The 16823-nt window shown below is 42.6% G+C and overlaps 1 protein-coding gene across 3 annotated transcripts in view; it reads left to right on the top strand.

The window, feature by feature from the left end:
* The window catches only part of ELF2 (E74 like ETS transcription factor 2), a 46098-nt gene that overhangs the window by 6367 nt on the left and 22908 nt on the right, over nt 1–16823 (top strand). For 2 of the 3 annotated variants that reach the window (XM_063136351.1, XM_063136352.1), the window contains exons 2-3: nt 6813–7034; nt 7830–7995. In XM_063136351.1, the coding sequence (XP_062992421.1) occupies nt 6960–7034; nt 7830–7995 (241 nt within the window). In that variant the 5' untranslated portion in view covers nt 6813–6959. Of the gene's footprint in view, nt 1–6812; nt 7035–7829; nt 7996–15703; nt 15855–16823 lie in introns of those variants that run through there. The other variant, XM_063136353.1, reaches the window with a different exon arrangement.

Genomic DNA, 16823 nt, shown 5'->3' with positions numbered 1-16823 from the left:
TTGCATAATGTACTTTCATCCTGCTTGTGTTACCTGAGATTCTGAATGACATGGTCTAAACTGGTAGGGCCAAACATGGGCCACTTTTGGCTTTTCTAGCTAATAGCTCTGTCTTGAAGATAATATTTAGAGGTGGCTCCCGTTTTGTTGCTTTCACTGGCCTGTCCATGGTATTTGCTGTTAAAAGTCATTGCTGGCAAGATTGGAGGCAACCTGTTAGTGCCTCCAACTCAGAAAGTAGGCACAGCTCAATGTTGACTGTATATGTGGCACTCCCAGAGGCCCTCTAAGGGAAGAGAAGAGAGCTATGTTCGCGTTTCCAGGCTAGAAACACACTTCTGTGCTCTGACTGTGTGCTAATCTGACAGCTGTGTGGAGCACGCACACTAGGGCAGCTGCTTACTCTGATTTCCTCTCTGACTGGAAAAGTGTTTGTTAATTTCCACCATTTTGTTTCCTGTTGATGCTTGGGAGGAGGGATTTATTGGAATCACGATGATTGCTAGAGTTATATCTCTGTGTGTACAAAACACATGTTAAAAGAGCACTTGCTGGGTGAGTTCATATTCATCTCATCTGTTGTTTTTTTAATGTATATTTTAGCATTGCAATGTTGATTTGGTCCTCTCTTTTATCCCATTGCTTCAGGTGGGGTGCCAACTTTGTATTTATATCTTTATATTAGCATTTATTTCCCGCATATTTTCCTCAAAGGAACTCAAGGTGGTGTACATAATCCTCCTCCTTTCCATCCTTGCAACAACAGTCCTGTAAGGTAGGTTGGGCTGAGAGTCTGTGACTGGCCCAAAGTCACCCAGTGAGCTTCTATGGTTGGGTGGGAACTGGAACCCAGATCTCCTGACTCCCAATCCAGCACTTTAACCGCTACACCACACTGCTTCTCATATATTTATGGTCAGGGCACCACAAATTGTGGCTGAACATCATTATATAGTAGCCAGCTTAAAGTTCGATCCTACTACAATTTCAGTGAGCCTTAACTTCTGAGTAAGTGTGATTAGGATTACATCACAAATGGATTGCTTGGGTTGCATCCAATGGTGTCTCTCCATCAGTAAATCATCCATCAATGGAATAGATTCTCCCTCCCACTGTAGCCTTCACACCCCCTGAAATCTGTTCCAGAGGGTTTGGGGACCCCCTAAAGCAGATTTCAGAGGTGCAGTGTGCTGCAGGTGGGAAGGGAAGCTCCACTGTGTGAGCAGATGTTCACTTGCGCAACATGGTCACCCATAATATTACCGTGAAGTCAGAAGTACTCTACTCAGAAGCAAGTCCCCCTGGGTTCAGTGGGGCATACTCCCAAGTAAGTAGTTTTGGCTATTGGGCAGTATAGAAATGTAATAAATAAATGTGTATAGGACTGTAGCTATAGTATCTGAATAAAGAGCTTTGCTTTCCCTTCACTGGTGTTTACTCTGCACAATGCTCATATAACAGGAGGGATTGACCCCGAGTCCCTAGCTTTTGTGAGCCCCCCATTAGGTACTATTTTAAAAGATTTCAGGTAGACCATGATTTGCCCCCCCCATCTCTATTCAAGGACCCATCAACTATGCCCCCCCCCCATTCTGTCTTCCATGTGTCTGTGTGCCCTGCTGAGGTTGGCAGTCTAATCTTTAAGTCTGCATTGTTTTAACTCAGGCTGTCTATTCAGATATACCCACATTAGGTTCCCAGGCAGGGTCTCTCTTAAGCTGTCTGTCTGCTTGGTAGAATACTTCCTCCTATCAGAGTCCAGTTCATTCCAATGGTCCCAACTGCCTTAGATTCTATGCACAGATTGGCTAAGAAAACTTTCCAGCCAAGTCAACTGTCTCGCTAACTACTTAAAAAAATGTCTTCTATCTGGGGCAGTCCCAGCCATTGCTTCTTTGTTCCAGAATGCTAGGTTTAATCTGATACCTGCAAATCTGATCCAGAAGGTGAGTATTTTCTTGAACTCTGGGATGAGCAGGAAGGCTTAGAGTTAAATTCAAATGGCCAACAGGAACCACATAGGTGAAGACTGGGTCCCTTATTTTGGGGTTGGAGGCCCTGCTGGGGTAGGGATAGAACTGCTGCTACAGAATAAATTTTTAGGCCTAGCTGGCCTCTTTGCTTGGTGGAGGTCTGGAATGAGGACATGAAAGTGATGAACAAATTCCTGAAAATTCCCTTTTGGAATGAAGAGGGTTATAAAAGGATAGATTCCAGCCCAGAACAGGATGAAACCCTGGGGTTGTTTTGTCACAATATAGAAAGAGGCTGGTGCATAGATTTTACTGGTTAAGGCGAGTGAAAAAAATAATCTACTGTGAGTTTCTTCCATTATGTGCCATGCATCCTATATCTCAGTTCATAGCATTTTTCTGGGGGATTCGTTTTTTGGTGAACCCAGCATTTGGGATATTTCCTCTTCTGGACTCCATCCTCTCTCTCAAGCGTGAAAACAAAGGGGGAGAAGGTCATTGCTGCAGCTTCTGAGAGATGGTTTTGTATAATGATTATGAAAAAATGCTTTTAAGAAAATAGACTTTCTCCATTTCAGTGCAGTTAACCAGGAGGAAGGGGTGTGCATTAAATGACCAGTGAGGGAGGCTAAAATGGGTGTCTAGCAGCCAGGAGATGAGACTTGTGGATTTTGTTAAGACCTTCCCTGTTCCCCCTTCCCCATAATTTTTGCACCAAACCCAATCTTAGATCCTCAGCTAAGCAATGCTTTTATTAGGACCAACTGAAATGTCACAAAAGAGTGTGCAAACTTTTGAATTGTCCGGAACTCTTCATCAGGCTGGGTCTGATGACCCAGGGAATGGGGGAAGGGAGTGAAGACACAAACAAATCCAAAAATTAGGCCCGATGTTGTGGCCATGAAGTCTGCAGTTTGTACCCAATCTCAAGATGGAGACTTCAGGCTTAAAGAATTGGTCGCTGCTGGGTCTTGCAGGTATCAAATTAAACCTAGTATTCTGGGACAAAGAAGCAATGGCTGACAATTGTGTATATTACCTAGTGGTTGGAGGGAATGGAACCCTCAAAATGCAAAGTCCCTCTTCAGGTGGTAGAAAATCTTCTGCCCTAAATGGCTAAATAGGGTAACAATCATGTAGTTTTTAAAACAATTATTAAAGTTACTCTTAATGTTCTGTATGCAATCCTTTTTTTTTTAGTTTAATACCCACCTAGAATTTATACCATTTTTTAATGCTCATGTGTGAGCAAGTTGCTCTAAAAAGGATGCAGCCTTCAAGTTAGTCACAACAATTTGAGGCATTTCCCCACAATTGCTAACTATACCTGCAACTGACTTTGAGTGCATCTGACACAACTTGGATTTTGCACGGGTCTAGGCAACCCAAAACAAGAAAGGACATGTTGTTTGGGTGCATGGGGGTGTCTAATCCTCCATGCAAATAATTAAATGATCTTAAAAAAATGATTAAACCTGCCAGCAAGGAATCCTCATGTAAGGCAGGAAAGTGAGGCTTCCAACTCTAATTGAGCCACAGATAGTCAAATAAAAATTGGGAGCTCCACTCTACACAGTGAGACTCAAATGACAACAGCTTGGTTAGCTTATTAGGCAAGCCTCAGAAAAGCCCTCCAGTAAGGATTGACGTCACACAGCTTCCTGTTTTCTACACACTCTGCTTGGACTTTGCTGTTCTCTTCCCATTCACTTGCCTGGGAGTGCTGCTAAGCAGAAGCACTTTATGAAAGGAGATTAAATGCCCTTATTGCTACCATATTTTCTGCAATTCATGGAGAACTTGAGTGAGGGATGGAGCTCACTAAAGTGGGGCAGGGGAAGCTCTTGTGGTTGGCATACTGGTGAGGGGAATTGTGGAGATGTGTATAATTATACAATTAGTACTATGTCTGAACTGGGCTTGTAAATGAATAGAGTAGGGTTTTGTTGTTACCATTTCTTCGATTCTAAGACGCCATCGATTGTAAGGTGCACACTAATTTCAGTACCATCAACAGAAAAAAAGCTTTGATTCTAAGAAATAATAAACGCACCCGCGATTCTAAGACACACCCCGTTTTTAGAGATGTTTATATGGGGAAAAAAGTGCGTCTTAGAATCGAAGAAATACAGTATATCTTTCCCTTTTGGTTTGCTCTTTGAGCTTAGTTGTTCCTTTCCCCTGATCAGTTCAGATGCAGAGGGTGGCTACCTCCCTCTGCTGCTATTGCAATTGCAGTGTGAAGGGTTTGGTGTTGGAGTCTTTTATTTCTCCCCCTTGTTCCTTTTGCAATTCCTTGTGGGTTTCGGCTTGTAATTAGAGTTTCATAATTCAGCTTGGTATGGATGGTATCAAAGTATGGAAACCTTATGAAGCAAACCATGGGTTTATTCAGTTCAACGTTCTACAATGAATACTGGCTAGATCAAATGCTTGGGTTCATGGGTACAGAATGCTAAAAGTTCTGTCTGTTTATCTATCTCTCAACCCTCCCACTGGTGGTGCTGTTGTTTAAATACCAAGTCTGTTCACAAAACATCACTCATCCATGATTTGATCATAGATAAGGGGCTGATCTGGCAACATGCATAACTAAGAACTGAGTGGAAGAGGGTGGGCTAGACTTTACCCAGGTCTGTCTGCTTGGATTCATAGTGCAGTACCAGTCCTGATTGGAGCATTGTAGGGAGTGGGTGAGTGTTTGTTGCAGTCATCCACAAGAACTCCTTCTCACCAGGATACTAGTCCACCTAGAAGCTGGATGTAAGGGTTTGTATCTAGTGTTGGGTCACAGCGACAGAGCAGTGTATTATTGATGGACTAATCACCCTGATGCCCAACAACCTTTCTGGCTGAGCTGGCAGAGGCGATTTCCAGTATGGTGTTGGGGAACTCCAAATTTGGCTTGGTTGGGCCAGCTCTGGACTTCACAGTCACCTTGTCAACCACGGTTCTATCTCAGTACATCACTGATTCAACACGTGTTGCAGGATCTGGTGTTTGTTGTAGGGTGGATTGGGAGTCAGCTGAAGGTGGTGAATGTGACCACATTGTCATAAATAGATCACTCCCTGGTGAAGTTTGGAAGGGCTGTGACAAACTTCCCCTGCAGGTGTGGGAGACCAGTTAGGATGCTCCACACCCCAGAGACTTATAGGGTCCAAAGGATTCCTGAATACTCTGACGAGTTTTCTTATCGACATGACTGGTGCTCCTGCCAATGCTCTTCTCTTCCTGTGAGATGAGTAGGACTACTATCACATCAGAGTGCTGTCTCCAGCTGTGTGGAGTGTGGAAAGCTCCCTTGTTCTCTGAAGACCTCAGAGCAATGAAATGGACTGGATGGCAGCTATAGCTCACGTGGCGTTAGTCTTGATCCAAAATTAACAGATAAGAACACAGCATCACGCCTGTCGTGGCATTGGTGGCAGTGAAGACAGCTTACTATTTCATGACCATTGTGTCCTCGACAAATCACCTCACAGAGCTCTTTTGGGTGTTGATTGGATTGTTGAGATTTGAATGGGACCAGCTAGGCTCTTGGAAAAGCTCTGCGATGGTTTTGTGAAGAATATTAAGGATGGAAAAAATCTCTTCCATCCATGATGAAGCATTGGGAGACTTCTGCTCAGCTCCATGGCAGTTAGGATGCTGGTGGTATCATTATGTCATCCACATATTATCACTAATATGTGGATGACACCCAGTTCTATCTCCCCATTCCATCTAAATCAAGAGAGGGTGTGTACATGCTGGAATAGTGGTGGGTTTGATGAGGGCCAATAAACTGAAGTTAAATCTGATGAAATGAAGGCTCTGTGGCCGGCCGGTTCCTGGGTTTGGGAATTAGGTATACAGCCTTTTTGGATGGAATAGTGCTCCCCCTCCCCCTGATGGAGCAGGTATGTAATCTAGCTGTCATTAGAGGCTCAAGGGACATCAGTAAAAAGGAGTGCTTATGGCAAGGTACGGATGGCTTGTCAGCTATGGCTGCTCCTGGATTGAGATAAACTGGCAACTATAGCCCATATTCTGATAACTTCTGATTGGATATTACAATTTAAGATCAGCCAGAAAGGCTTTACTTGTAGTGTCCTTGAATAATGTGGCTTATGGGGCTACAGCACATGGCAAGCCCTTTTTAGTTGTGGCACCTTAGCTGTGGAACTCCCTTCTGGTAGAGATTCAGCTATCCCCATACTGCTGTCATTTAGGCACCAGTTAAAGATGTTTTTATTTGTACAAGCTTTGGAGTATAGGCAAGTACTCTATCTGATTTTGGGTTGTGTGTGTGTATTGATGGTTTATTGCATCATGTATTTGTAATTTTGAAATTATAATTTTAATGGTGTTGATGTGCTGTATTGTTTTATATAGATTGTTGGCAGCCCTGGGCTTCTTGTGAGGAAGGCTACGATATTTTTAATTTTTATTACTATTTTCTATTATTATCTAGGCCATTTTTTTACTCTACTGTCCTCCAAATAGTTAATAGTTACAACATTAATAAAAACTATTTATGAATAATATGTAGCTCCTGAATTAATAATGCAACCACTAAAAACATGAAAGATGAACTAAAACTGACTGAAATTGAAGTAAATGTGTGTAATTAAACTAATTCTAGGAGAATGGGCCCTCCACAAATTAAGTGTAAGTTTATTCATCAAATGTTGGCAAACCAGCAACTCTTTATAGTATTACAAGTGATTCATATAAATTGTTTTCATTACTGTTAAGTGATGGACTAGTTTGATGTACGGTTGTACACATTTCTTAAACAGTTATTAAACCTTGTTGAATATATCCAATGTTCTTTACTTATGCTTTCTCTTTCAGGACTTCTGATCCCAGTATTGGACAAGTTGGATTTTGGAAATAATTTACTCCATTTACAAACTTCTCATTTCTCAAACATTCAGCATTGCCATCGTTGGGAATATCAGCCTTGACTATCAGCCTTGTAATCCTTCAAGGGAATGCACAATGACATCAGCAGTAGTTGATAGTGGAGGTTCAAGTCTAGAGTTTGACAGCAATGGAGTACAAATCCAAGGCAAGGTCAGAAAATGATGTGCAACCTTTTTTTTTTTTTAATGCAGTCTTTGTAAATATTGATTGTGGACACTAGGGGTGCATGTTGTAAGGGAGAGAGGACATTCCTTACTCAGAATTCCTCACTGCAGTAAAGCAGTAGTGCCTGGTAAATCACAGGCTTGACTGGGGGAAATTTATATATCAGTGCAGTTATTTTGGAGGTTTTAGTGTTTGATTAATTAAAGTAACTCAATTTATTTTAAATTAACTTTGTTTTTAGAACAGGGTTAGATAAGATACAGCTCCCATGCTATATATTTATTATGTGAATTGTGGACTTCTTTCTTCCAAAGTAAGTTTTGTAATGGCAACTATCTAGTAAACATTCAAATACAAGAGCAAACACAGGAATACTCAGTAATGAACAGTCCAAATCTTGCGCACATGTTTAACTATCACATTGAAATCAGCCTGTAATTCTGGACAGTGTTCTTAATTATTGAAATTCTAATTATTTCTGTAATCATGTACCTTGGCAACTGCCAGGTTCATGAAAATGACATGCTGCTTGTTAATTACATGAAACAATGTATATTTTAAGCTATATTTTTATTTCTCCAGTTGATGGTGTTTCTGATGTGGCCTTAGTGCTGCTTACATTTTTTTACCTCTGCTTTAGTAGTTGACACATTCAAACACATAAAAATACATCCATATTATATTTTAATGTTCAGTTAAACACATAAAATTATAAAGGGGAAAGAAGAAGGTTTAGATTAGAATGGTGAACTGTTAACTCTGTCTCACTGTGTCCTACAGGAAAATGAGCCAGTCTCTGAGTATCCAGCAGTGATTGTAGAGCCAGTACCAAGTGCCAGAATAGAACAAGGATATGCTGCACAGATCTTTGTTTACGATGATGAAACTTACCTGCTACAAGATGTTGCAGAAGAACAAGAAGTCGAGACGGAAACCGTGAAAACAGGTAGACCTTTAAAAAATGAAAAACTTTGCTAGGACTGTGAACTTTAACCAATTAGTGTGCTTCACTGATGTTTTAATTGCAGATTAACTCCCCCTCAATTAAATAGCAGCTAATAGGAAAAAAAACCTGTAAGGGTCTGCTGCTATGCATGTTCTACAATTGTACCAGCTCTTATCTTTCTTGCATAAAATTTGAAGAAGCTTTTGCTTTTAGTTTGTGTCCCAAGCAATAGATCACTTGTCCTTTGGGGTAAGATTACTATTTTCCTCTTAATGATAATAATAAAAAAATAGCTGGCAGTGCTCAGTTAAGATTGGTGTCAATGTGTATTTAAACCAGATTTTCCCCAATAGTGATGTCTTTGAAGAATTAACTATTTTAGTGTGTTACTATAGTAGGAATTTATTTATTTATTTATTTAAGCATTTTTATGCCGCCATTCAGCCAAAAAAGGCTCTCACGGCGGCTTACAAAAGTATTTCTTGACACTGCCTAATAATATATGAATATATATTATATGAATCTATAATATATATATGAATTACTTCATATATCCAAATAGGATGAAATGTAAATATCAAATATGAACTTTCTTTGAACAGTGAGTGGTAACCTGTTTCAAAAAGAAAAATGACTTTAAATCTGTCTCCCTCAGGATCCGCAGGACACCTTCTATGGCCTGGTTCAGACAACACACTAAACCATGCTGCTTAACCACTAACCATTTTGTGGTTAAGCAGCATGGTTTAGCATGTCTGAGCCAGGTCATTGAGGCTTTGTTGTGTGTAATCAAGACTTAAATTGATCAACTTATTTTATTTTATTTATTTATTTATTACATTTTTATACCGCCCAATAGCTGAAGCTCTCTGGGTGGTTTACAAAAATTAAAAATTTCGGATGTAATCTTATGCCTGTTTAGAAAGGAAAATGTCCTATAACTTCTAGAGTGCTTCAGTCAGCCAAGCTGGCCTGGGGATGCTAGGAGTTGTAGGACTCTTTTCTGTCTAAACATGCATAAGATTGCACCGTAATGTATTGATTTAAAGAAAAAGAGTGAATTGATTAGTATTGTAAACTAAATTTTAATGGGAGATTTTTTATCTTTGCTGTGCTCTGAACATTCATAATTGGCCATGACTAAATTCCACTGAAATATTTTGGACTTCTAACATGTGCTTTTAGTTTAAATGTCTGAAGAGTATTTTTTTCATAGGTATGTTTGGGTCATAGAGTAATTAACACTTAATACAGTGAGACTATCAATCAGCATCTATCGTCTATATATACATAAAACGCTTAGGTTTGTTTCCGTAAAGGCTTCCGCTGATACAGGTTGCTAAGCAACAGTAACAACGTGTAATGTCAACTGATACAGGTTGCTAAGCCCCTCGCCCAACTCCTCCGGGCTTTCCAAGGTAATCCTACCCCCCTTTCTGCCTCTTCACTCCCCACCCCCACGAAGGGGGCAGCACCACAGTCTGGAGCATGAGCGAGGCACAGCCGGGGCCCTTGGTGGCCGGGTGGGAGGCCGCTCGCCTGCTGCGAGCCCCGGCCCCAGCCTAATCTCATGTGAGCTGGGCGGGCAGCCCAAGGCTGACAGGAACCCCGGGGAGAGAGGGACACTTGCTCCCCCTCTCCCCGACCTCCCTCCCCCTCAGGTCTGCCAGACGGCGCTGTATCGGTGGCCTCCAAGCAGCCTCCACCCCCACGATATTTAATTAATAAACTTTAAGATATGCTACAACGGCATATGTTACGCCGGGTACAGCTAGTTAGTAAGATTTGGATTTGTTCTAGTACAACAGGCAAAAGTGCCAAGAATTTATTGGAAAGAGCTCCATTTAATTCCTCATTAGTAGTGTGATAGGTTATGGACTATTGATAAAATAGTGGACTTCAGACTTGACAGTTAAGTGGGTGATGTCTGTGGCCTAATGATTTGCCCAAGATCCAGCAAGCCCAGTCCCAAACAATACTTCCCTGTGTCTGGAAGGCCTTTACAATTTATAATATAAATTACTGAAGTTCTACCCATTTATGCTGTGCATTTTAGACAGGCTTGCGAGAATCCTGCAGTTAAAAGCTTATAGTTGAACAAAACAAAAAACAAAAAAACCCACCATATATTTCAAAGTAAACAGTGTTTTCACCTAAAAGAATCAATTATGTTGCTTATTTACTCAAAAATTCTGACCCTGTCCAGCACCTTGTAAGATACAGAGTAGAGAATATCAAAGTGGTGATACGGCATAGAGGGTGGGCTGTTTTTCAAAGGAAAAGTCTCAGGAATTCCATTGGGTGTGAACAAATGTTTGAGTAAGCTGGGAGTCTATATAATTAGTCAGTAAATCTCTGTTCTGGCTAATGCATATTCAGTGTTGAAGGTAAGTGTGTGTGTATCTTTTCCTACAGAAGGCTTTCTAAAAATACTTTCTGATACTTAAGCAAGAGCTATTTTTAAAGTTGTTCCTGTAGAAGTGTTTAATGTAATATTTTATTGTAATAAAGGTGCATTTAGTAGCATACTTCCAAAAGGCTTGTTGCTTTTAAGCCTTGACAGTGCAAATTATTTACCCTTAAGGCTTTAAAGCCTTGATGGTAAATAATTCGTTAGCCATTAAAAAATGTTTTGAGATATATATTTTTATTATTGATACTAGTATCTCCCTTTTAGCTGGCTGAACATAAAGTAGTGGTTTGATAGTGAAATGTAGTATGCTAATATTTGAATGAAGGTGGGTAACTTTGTGGACCTTTCTACTTGAAGCTGCCTTTATCCTCCACTTATACTGCAAGCAAATTTTGCTGCTTGGGGCTTGAATGCAGGGGTGCTTCTAGACAGAATGCTCCTAGTAATATCAATCAAAAACTTTGTATGGCCATTCCAGCCTTCCCTCCCTAACATATTTTTTGTGGTAAGGATAAGGATTGACCAGAAGACTTCTGGATCTCCTGGAAATTTACATGAATGAGGCAAAGTAATTGCATAATAAAAGCCTCCTCTGGAAACACTCAGGGTGGTTTTGGCTTTCAAAGTAGATCTGAGAATCCCAGAAATCAGTTTTAGAAGTCTTTAGCATTCATAGCTGAAGTGAACTATTTGAAATAATTGTGGGAAGTGTTTCTTTAGAGCTGCCCTGCCCCAACCTGTCACCCTCTAGATGTGCTGGATTCCAGCTCCTAGCATCCTCCAGCCAGCAGGGGGCTGGTAGGGTTATTGTGGGTGTTAAAAGTCCAATACATTTGAAGAACAGTTTGGGGAAAGGTGTTTTAGAGACTCTGAAACCAGAGGATAGTTCAGGGTGATACAAAACTTGTGTCCTTGTAGCTCTTTATAACTTCCTGTGAACCTGATTTAACTCTTCATCCCCTTTACACTACAAATAACAACAAAATCCAAAAGTAATTCAAGTATTTTTGTGGAAAGCTGTGTATAATTCTGAGTAATAAAGAACATAAAATCACTATCCTAATGTGTCTATTCAGAATTAAATTCCATGGAGTTTAAGGAGGCTTATTTACAGATGTTATAGAATTGCATCCTAATTATGTATATAGCAATGGATCCTTAACTTCCATTATTTTGTTAATTTATTGAATGACAGCTTGCGGTTTCATTTGAACTTTCTTGTAGCTCTCATTGATAGCAAGGATATGCATATTTTCTTTTTACCAATTCCTCCTTTCGCCTGCAAAGCTGCTTTGGAGGGCTGTGAAACCCTCTGGAATAGTGTGGGAGGTAGCACAAGGGGCTCCACAAGGAAGGGGAAATGGGAGAAAATGGCCTTTTCCTTTCCTCCAGCAGGAGCCTTCGCTAGGCCTCAGTCACTTCCTTAACAGGCAGGAACACAATGGATCCAATCCACTGTAACTTTTCATGACAAGAGGGATACTTCTTGAATATTTATTGAAATTTCTATTCAAGCTGCTAATGGATCAATCCTATAGTCCCTGGGAGGAGAGCATCCCAAGGACCATAGGAAATGTGTGTAATCCCTCATGAGACTGTAGACAGTCTTATGACCTCAGGAGGAGGAATCCCACATTCGGGCTGTTACCCCTCCCCCTCCCATATGCTGCAGAAAGCCCTGCTTTTTTTTCTTTTTAAGAGGAGCAGGAGGCAAAATTGCCTTCGTCCTTCTTCTGCCTTGCCTGGGTCTTGCTGGCAGGGCATAGGATAGACGGTGGTCCCTAATCTTAAAGGGCTGAGTCTTCCTTCCTCAGATGAAATAAGGGTAATCTTTGTTTTTTTAGAAAATGTTCCTGATTAAGCAGATGCTGGAGTACAGCTTTCTATTTCAGGCGTTTCAGATGGAATACACTACATGTTTCTCCACTAATTGTGCCAGTATTAGTGCCAATTTGATCTTTTCAGGACAATGAGATCAGTGAGGTGATTTCCTTTTAGATACACTGATAACATTAAGATGTTCGTACTTTTCCGTGTTCTTGTCGTCACATCAGAAATCCTCCCTGTGGCAGAAGAGAAGACTCCTTTTAATTTTAAAAATATTGTTGCCACAGGGAGGTAGAAGACCTTCATGAAAAATGGAGATCTAAACAGGAGCACCTCCATGTGAAGGGAAAAAACTGATCCAGAAGTGTTGGTATGTATACTTTTTCTGTAAAATTATGCATAACTGGTGGGAGAAAGGTGTAGATCTAGAAATACCCTTGACCCCTTCCATAAAAAGTGGTAACTTACATATTCTAAAATAAGATTTCTTTCTTTTTTCCAGATTACTACTTATACAACTATTATGGAAAACAAATCTTACAACCACTTCAAAGTTTCGTTTGTTTGCCAGTTACATAAGCATAAATTTAAGATGTTTTCCTCTGGATTTTACATCTTGTTAGAAATAATGGTTTATACCCTATGTAAATTATTTGTTGTCTTTGCCTTAAACATTAGATCTGCTGTCAAATCCTGAAGATAAAATTACACTGTAGGTGCTTGAGAAATAAACAATTATAAATACCATACTTACTTTGAACGCCTAATGAAAAGCTTTTTTGGCAGGTATATAGAATATGGTAATATGATTATAAACTTTTTTTTTAAAAAAAAACTTGCTTCACCATTATAACTACTAAATCTGCCCTCACCCCTAGGCAGTAATCCTATACTCCCTGAAAAGGAAGTTAGAAAGAGATTTACTCCTCATTAAAGTTGTATACTCATGAACTGTACTTGTTATGTGGACCTCAGCCATGATCTACAGGACTACATAATTAGATTCTTCCTTTCCATATGCTGATTTTCAACACATCACAAGCTGCTTTTGAAAACAGCTGTGGAATTTCAAAAGCACCTTGTTTCTCGTGTGTGTTTGGAAGTAGTAGAAGAATATGAGAAAGGCAAATCCTTGCTCACATTTATTACCAGTCCTTAGTCTGGTGTGTGTGGGGAAGAGAATCGTGAGATCATCATCATAATTTCTATTCTTATCTATCTGATTTAATTGCTGAACTTTAAATATAGTAAAGAGAAACCAGGAGAGCTTTGAAAACAGATACCCACTGTGGAATTGAGCCACTGTTTAATTTTCTGAATTTACTTGTAGAGTTTGTATTATCTGAAACATGTTTCTAACACACACAATTGAAGTGTTACTTAGACTTTTAACATGGTGCATGTTTTTTTAGTCAAATCCTGACTGGTGTCATGTAAGACCTACAAAGGAACTTTGCTGATTCTTGTAGTTGACTGTGACATTAAGACAATTGGAGGCTGCATTTAATAAATACAATGTTGTGTGTGTTTATGGATATTGCATCCCATACTTCTAGTTTAACTGTAATAAGTGAGAACAGGCAGTAGTACTGAAAGTTATAGTGTGGAGATGTTTTTATGGCTTATGTATGTTTGCTCTGAAGTTAAGTCCCACTGAATTCAGTATGACTTACTTTCAGGTAGATGTTCTTTTGTTTGCAACCTTCACCTACTATTGGGCTCTAATTGTTGCTGACTTTGAAAAGTAATTTTAATAAATTTCAACCTATAACCTTCATTCGCAATCGGTGACTATTAGTCATAACAGATCAACTGAATCTCCAATTTGAATGTAATTTGCCAATAGTGCACGAGCATAGTCCAAAAATAAACTTCTTGTTAGCAGCTGCATATTACAGATACAAGTTGTATATGCAGAGACATTTGTAAATCACCAGCATGAAACCCACTCATCTATTCCAATGGAGTTGGTAAGATACATTGACATCATTAGGATTATGTACGAGCAGTAATCAACATGGGAGAAAAAAAGTGGGAAGGTGTCTGCCTGAAAACAAGTAGGATGGCACCACATTCTGAGCACTGCTTGTGAGTAAATTTTCATATTGTGGTGAAAGTTCCAAAAGCTGCATGATAAATATCCCATATTTTTATTGGACTTTGCTGTCTTTGACAGGACTTCCTCCTGCCCCATGATTGTATAGGAGGGAGGGCCTTGCAGGTGCTTTGCTGTCTGCAATGTGCAACTGGTAAGCTCTTCCACTGGAAGTATCAAATGCTATGGAGAAACAGCAAGGAACAAGTGCCTTCATGCCATACTTGTGAGATAATAAGCATAATGCTGAACTAGATGGATGGTCCTTGGATTTGTATGAAAAGTCAAGCCTTTGGTTCTTAACATCTGATCAGTAGAACTGTGGAACAAGTAAATCTAGTACACTAGAAGAGCACTGAACTGTGTTGAACCTAAAGTTATGAAGATAAAATTATGAATTCTTCGTTCAGTTTGTCGTATGAGTTGATATTTATCCACTGCAGTGATCAATATTAATATGAGCAGCTCTGTGGAAAGACATCAGTGATTTGCTGAGGTATTTTTGTGTTAGCTTGTTTTTACCCTGGTGTAGACGAGACTGGGACTGCTGCATATAATAACATTTCTACAAAATGTGGTTGGGATTAGAGCAGTAGTTCCTTAGTTCCCATGACATGGTATTTTAATCAACGGTCGGTCGGTCTCCTTGAGCAGCACTTTCAGAACTGGAGGACAAACGGGCAAGATCGCGTTTCTGGCCGATGCTCACCAAAGGCACTCCGTGACTCAAGAGGCACCTTATAAAGGAATACGTTCAAGTAGGAGGGGGACGCGCTGATGGCAACGAGTTTTTAATAGCAGTGAAGAAGAGGCTGCGTCTCACACCGGAGCAAGAATGAAAAGCAGGTACGGCAGTGGATTCTCCAGCCGCGGGCGCCTTTTTCCTCACCTGGGCGGCCGTTTGGCTTCATGGAAGAAGAGAAAAAGAAGGGGAAGCGAGTAGCGGCGGCTTGTTTTTCCTCCGGCTGGACTGCCTCGAATGGGATTGTGTGACGCCGGGGAGCCTCTGTACGAAGGGCCACTGCAGCCTCGCCTGCTGCCGCTCGGTTTCCGAGCTCTGCCTGAAGAATGGAAGAGGAGGAAGGAAGGAGGGAGGGAGAGCGAGCGAGCGGGAGGGCGAGCGTCCGCCCGGCACTTCCTGTCTGCGAGGCTCGCGGCGGAAGGATCGCGTGCGCCCCGCTCGAGGAGGAAGCGCTTCTTCGCCGTCGCTGCTGCTGCTGCACCAGCGGGCGGGAGAGGGGGAAGCCGCGCGTCGCCCTCTGCGTGGCTGGCCGGGAACGAGCGTGCAGAGGAAGATCCGGCCGAGCTGCGTTGGCTCTTGTGTGTGTGGGAGAGCGCCCGTGCGTGCGTGCGCGCCGACGAGTCGGGGGCCCGCGCCTGCGCGCGCGGCCGAGCGCCAGGGAGCCCCTGCGGGTCAATGCGAAGCCGCCGCCGCCGCCACTGCTGCTCGCTCCAGCGGCATAAACATGGCGACTTCCCTGCATGAGGGGCCCACGAATCAGCTCGATCTGCTCATCCGCGCCGGTAAGCGGCGACGCGAGATGGCGGAGGGGGTCGGGAACAGCGAGGGGAAAGCCGAGGGTGGGCTACGCGGAGGGAGGTGCGCACGCTGCTCCCTCGCTCTTCCCGGGGGCGGCACTGGCGCTGCGCTGGAGTAATGGAGGGAGGACGAATCCAGGAAGTGATCACCTTGGCGTGCTGTAGGCGTTAGCAACCTGGCCGCGCTGCGCCCGTGGAGAGCGGGCAGCGGCCACAGTGGCGCGGGGTGCGTGTTCCGTGCGTGCGCCGCTGGTGGAGCGTGTGTGTGCGCCTTCGCCGCGGCTCCTCCTTTCGGAGCCAAAACCAGGAAGAGAGCGGCGATTGTTGTGCCCGCCCGCCACGCCACGCTGCCTGAGGAACGGAAAGAAGGCTTCCTTTTAGCGCTTTTTAGGCAGAAGCCTCTTGCCTGCCTCCTCCGAGGATCCCTTGTGCTGAAGTGCCTTTGGCGGGCGGTGGTGCAAGGTCCTCCTTGTTAGAGGTGCTTCTTGCCCTCTAAACTTTGTTTGGGGCTGGGGAAAATATAGGACCACAGGCTGAGGCAGAGGGAGGGGGAGAGGTGGTAACGGCGGCTCACTGAGCCCGGGGCTGTTCCGGGGGCGAACAGCGCGTGCCGTCCCCAGCGAGGGTATCGAGCCCATTTGCCCCCCTTCTCCCCCCCTTCTATATAGCGGAAGCGCGGAGCTCCCTCAGGAGCCCCAGTGCGCGGGGTGGGGGAGTGACGGGCGTCCTCGGCCAATCAACTGCCAAAGATGTTCGAAATCGGAACGCTATGGTCTTCATTGGGCGGGGCTAGCCCCCGTCAGGCCAATAAGAGTGAGGAAGAGATTGAGTGGCGGGTCCCTGTGGCGCTGACAGTGCAAGCACGGAATTGGAGGGAACAGGAAGGATTGTAAATACGGAAGCGAGGGCGGGGCTGTTGTGAGCGAAGGTGGGGGGGGGGATTTGCACTGCGTT

Source organism: Elgaria multicarinata, chromosome 10 (genome assembly GCF_023053635.1).
Source record: "Elgaria multicarinata webbii isolate HBS135686 ecotype San Diego chromosome 10, rElgMul1.1.pri, whole genome shotgun sequence".
Lineage (NCBI taxonomy): Eukaryota > Metazoa > Chordata > Lepidosauria > Squamata > Anguidae > Elgaria > Elgaria multicarinata.
This window is presented reverse-complemented; position numbering and strand designations above follow the sequence as displayed.